Below are 4,057 nucleotides of genomic sequence, written 5' to 3'. Positions count from 1 at the left end.
TTGAAAGCTACAAATTTTAGCTTCTAAAAAAAACATAAGTCAAAAGTCAAGTATATTTTTCAAAACTCAAATAATTTTTCAAAATCTAAATAGCTTTAGTTTTTTTTGTAAAAAGCACTACTAAAATAAACAAGACATAAAAAATATTTTTTTTTTTATAAACTCATCCAAACGGCCAAATCTTTAAGCAGAGACTGATTATCATTAATATTCGTGATCAAAGGCATTGTTTAAAAAAAGTGTATTAATATTCATTGAGCGATGAGTGAGAGAGAGAAAGGTGATCATGGGAAGAATCCTGGCAAATCAAGTGAAGAACTTGACATTCTTCAAAGAAGTAATAAGAGGAATAAAGGTGAGGGAGATCAGTTTTCAAATGATGTATCTATGATACCTAGACATGAAGGTTGGATGGAAGATGAGAATGGCCAACGTTCAACCTGGAGGGAAATTCTGATGCGTCATAATGGAGAAGATGATGAATGGGAAGGAGAGGCGTCTGCCGAGGAAGACTTAGATGGAGAGGAACCTGCTGAGGAGGAGGATGTCAACCATGGAGGAATTAAGATGTGGGAGGAAGATGATGGGCGTACTTATTTTAGTTGCACCAAAAGAGCAAGGAAGAGAATGAGGAAACCTTGGGAGAAAGCTCTGATTGTTAAACTCCTTGGGAAGAAAATTGGGGTGGAGTTTATGAAGAAAAAAATAAATGTCTTATGGGCTAGAAAAGGCAAAATCAATGTCACTGATATTGGTAATGACTTTTTCGTAGTCCAGTTTAGTGAGAAGGATGATCTCAATTTTGCGTTGAACGGTGGTCCATGGATTGTTTTGGGTCATTATTTATCGTTGAGGAAGTGGGAACCAACTTTCAGACCTAATAGTGATGGAATTGCTAAGATTGCTGCTTGGATTCGTCTACCGGATATTCCCATTGAATTCTATGATGAAGCTTTTTTTAGAAGGATTGGAAACTGGTTAGGCAAGATGATCAAGGTAGACAGCAATACAAATGCTCATGTAAGAGGACGGTTTGCAAGAATATGTGTGGAACTGGACCTATCTCAGCCATTAAAGGGTGATTATGTGCTGGAAGGATTTACCAAACAAATTGAGTATGAAGGATTAGGGCTCATTTGTTTTGGTTGTGGGAAATATGGACATAGCACCGAGAATTGTTCAGCTGCTCCAAAGCAACGCAGTTCATCCGATATTCATAATGACGATCAAATTCATCAAGAGGAACCTGGCAACTCAGAATTCCATCGGAGTAAAGGATTGGGACCTTGGATGGTTGTTAATCGTCAACGCAGGAGCCGGCAACCTCCTCAGACGGCCGGTGCAGTCCAGCCAGGCGCTGGTTCAAAAACGTTACAAAGGAATAATGATAAGGGAGTTATGACCAGCGATAATCATGGAGATAATCATGGTGATAAGAGAGTTATGACCAGCGATAATCATGGTAATCATGGTAATAAGGGAGTTATGACCAGCGATAATCATGGTAATCATGGTAATAAGGGAGTTATGACCAGCGATAATCATGGTGATAAGGAGGAAATTACGCAATCACGGTTTGCAATCTTAACAGCTGGACCTATTAATGAGGAGGATCATAATCAAATAATTAATTCTGTTACTCCTCATATGGGGGCCCCTCAGTTTGAAATTCCTCAGAAAATATGGACTAAATCCAAAAAGTCCAAAGATACCCCTAGGACTAAATCAACGGTTCCTACTATGCATGCGGCTCATTCTTCAAGCACGGGTAAGAGGTGTCCAGTCCAGAGTGAAAATCGTGAAGATCATACTCCCGTTCCACCATCTCCATCAATTGCTACTCCCATGGCGGTTAGTCCTATGCAAGCAAATCAACATGATCAGGAAAATGGGATGAAAACAGATAGCACTTTGAACCAGAATCAAGAGCAGTTATATGACACATTTCATAAAACTGGTCCTGATATATCAGTTGACAACAGCAGCGACATCCAAAATCCTGAAACCTCAACCATCTCTACGTGCATGGAGGTGGACAGAGTTCACCAGGAAGATATTTCAAGAATGAAGGATGCAAGAACCTTGGAGTCTTGCGTTCAACATAGTTTTTAATGAATTTATTCTTCTGGAACTGTAGGGGAGCAGTGAAACCCCAGTTTCAAAATTCGCTTTTTCTGTTTACTAGGAAATATAAGCCTAGTATTGTAGTGATTCTAGAACCTCGGTGTAGTGGTCAAAAAGCTTCTGACATTATCCGAAAATCTGGGTTTAAGCATGCTTTTGTTCAAGAGGCAGAAGGTTACTCAGGGGGTATTTGGATCCTCTGGAATGATGAGACTGGTCTCGTTGAAATTATTAATCACACAAAACAGTTTGTTCATTTTAAAGTTCAGAATTTTCATGTTCCTTCCTTTTCTTGCACGGCAGTTTATGCGAGTCCTAGGGAAGAAAATAGAAAGGAGCTATGGGATGATCTGCTAAACATTAGTCTCCATTGTAATGGGCCGTGGTTGGTGGCTGGGGATTTTAATGAAATAGCAAATCGGGATGAGAAGAAAGGTGGCTGTAGAGTTAACTTAAACAGATGTTCCAATTTTGCAAATGTTCTTCATAATTGCAAGCTGCTGGATCTTGGAGGATCAGGTCCTTGGTTTACATGGAAGGGTCCGAAGTTTCTTCATCTTGATCGTGTTTTTAAGAGGCTGGACCGAGCCTGTGCTAATGCAAGTTGGAAGACTACCTTTACTGATGCTGGCGTTAAGGTACTTCCACGGATTTATTCTGATCATAGTCCCATTTTGGTCTACTTGTCTAACTTGGACACAGGTTGGAAAAATCGTCCCTTTCGCTTTGAGATTGCTTGGATGGAGCATTATAACTTTACTCAGTTTCTGGCTAGGAGCTGGAATGTTGTGAAAGACACTAGAACGAATCTGCATGATCTGACTCCAAATTTAAAAAGATGGAACAAGATAGTCTTTGGCAACATTTTCAATAGGAAGACTAACCTATTGCATAGTATTGCAGAAATTCAGAATCATGTTGATTATCATACCAACTTATCTCTCCAATCTAGAGAAAAGGAGGTTAGGAAGGACCTTGATGCGGTTCTCATACAAGAAGAGATCTTATGGTTTCAAAAAGCCAGGGTGAAATGGATAAATGATGGGGATAGAAACACCAAATTCTATCACATTAAAACAGCTACTCGAAGAAGTTCGAATAGGATTCTTGAGTTAAAAAATTCTGATGGGATTTGGGTGAAGGAAGCTAGACAACTTCATCAATTGGTAACAGATTTCTATAGCAACTTGTTTAGTGAGGAAGTCCTTAATCGTGATTGGGTGAAATCAAAGACTACTTGGCCCCTTCTGCACGATGATCTGCTATCTAATTTGACTCGTAATCTTTCGGATGACGAAATTTCAAAAGCTGTTTTTAGTATCAATGGGTCAAAAGCTCCAGGGGAAGATGGTTTTCCAGCTGCCTTTTTTCATAAGAATTGGAGTCTTATTAAGACTAATGTTATTAAGGATGTTAACATGATGTTTCAGAATCCCAATCTGATTCACCTTGTGAACTCGACTCTTCTGGTCCTCATTCCAAAAGTAAAGAGACCTGAAAGTGCTAAGCAGCTCAGACCAATCTCTTTGTGCAATGTCATTTATAAAATCCTCAGTAAAATTCTGGTTAACAGAATGAAGCCCCTAATGGAAGAGATGGTGTCTCCCTTCCAAGCTAGTTTTGTTCCTAAACGACATATCCAGGACAACATCATCATCACCCAAGAGCTGATCCATTCAATGCGTAGAATGAGAGGAAGAAAGTGTTTCATGGCAATTAAAATCGACTTGGAAAAGGCTTATGATATGTTAAATTGGGAGTTTGTTCGTAAAATTTTGGATGAAATTCAAATCCCACACGGGTTCACAAATATTATCATGAATTGTATCAACTCTGATAAGGTCTCAGTGCTTTGGAATGGAGCCATTGCAGGTGACTTCCTTCCTTCAAGAGGAGTTCGTCAGGGTGATCCTTTATCTCCCTACATTTTTGT

At 39.3% G+C, this 4,057-nt stretch overlaps 1 protein-coding gene across 1 annotated transcript; it reads left to right on the top strand.

Annotated features, from left to right (window-relative positions):
• Positions 1-261: 261 nt before the first annotated feature.
• Positions 262-3,149, top strand: LOC133316111 (uncharacterized; the record flags this gene model as incomplete). The annotated part of the gene is made up of 4 exons (XM_061517849.1): positions 262-1,370; positions 1,536-2,087; positions 2,138-2,345; positions 2,622-3,149. Coding segments are annotated over exons 1-4 (2,397 nt in total), but the record flags the coding sequence as incomplete, so codon positions are not given.
• Positions 3,150-4,057: the final 908 nt, after the last annotated feature.

This window comes from Gastrolobium bilobum, unplaced genomic scaffold (genome assembly GCF_033153095.1).
Source record: "Gastrolobium bilobum isolate Gb01-03AN ecotype WA unplaced genomic scaffold, APGP_CSIRO_Gbil_v1 utg4280, whole genome shotgun sequence".
NCBI classification, from domain to species: Eukaryota; Viridiplantae; Streptophyta; class Magnoliopsida; order Fabales; family Fabaceae; genus Gastrolobium; species Gastrolobium bilobum.
The sequence above is the reverse complement of the archived record's forward strand: the minus strand, read 5'-3'. Positions and strand labels throughout refer to the sequence as shown.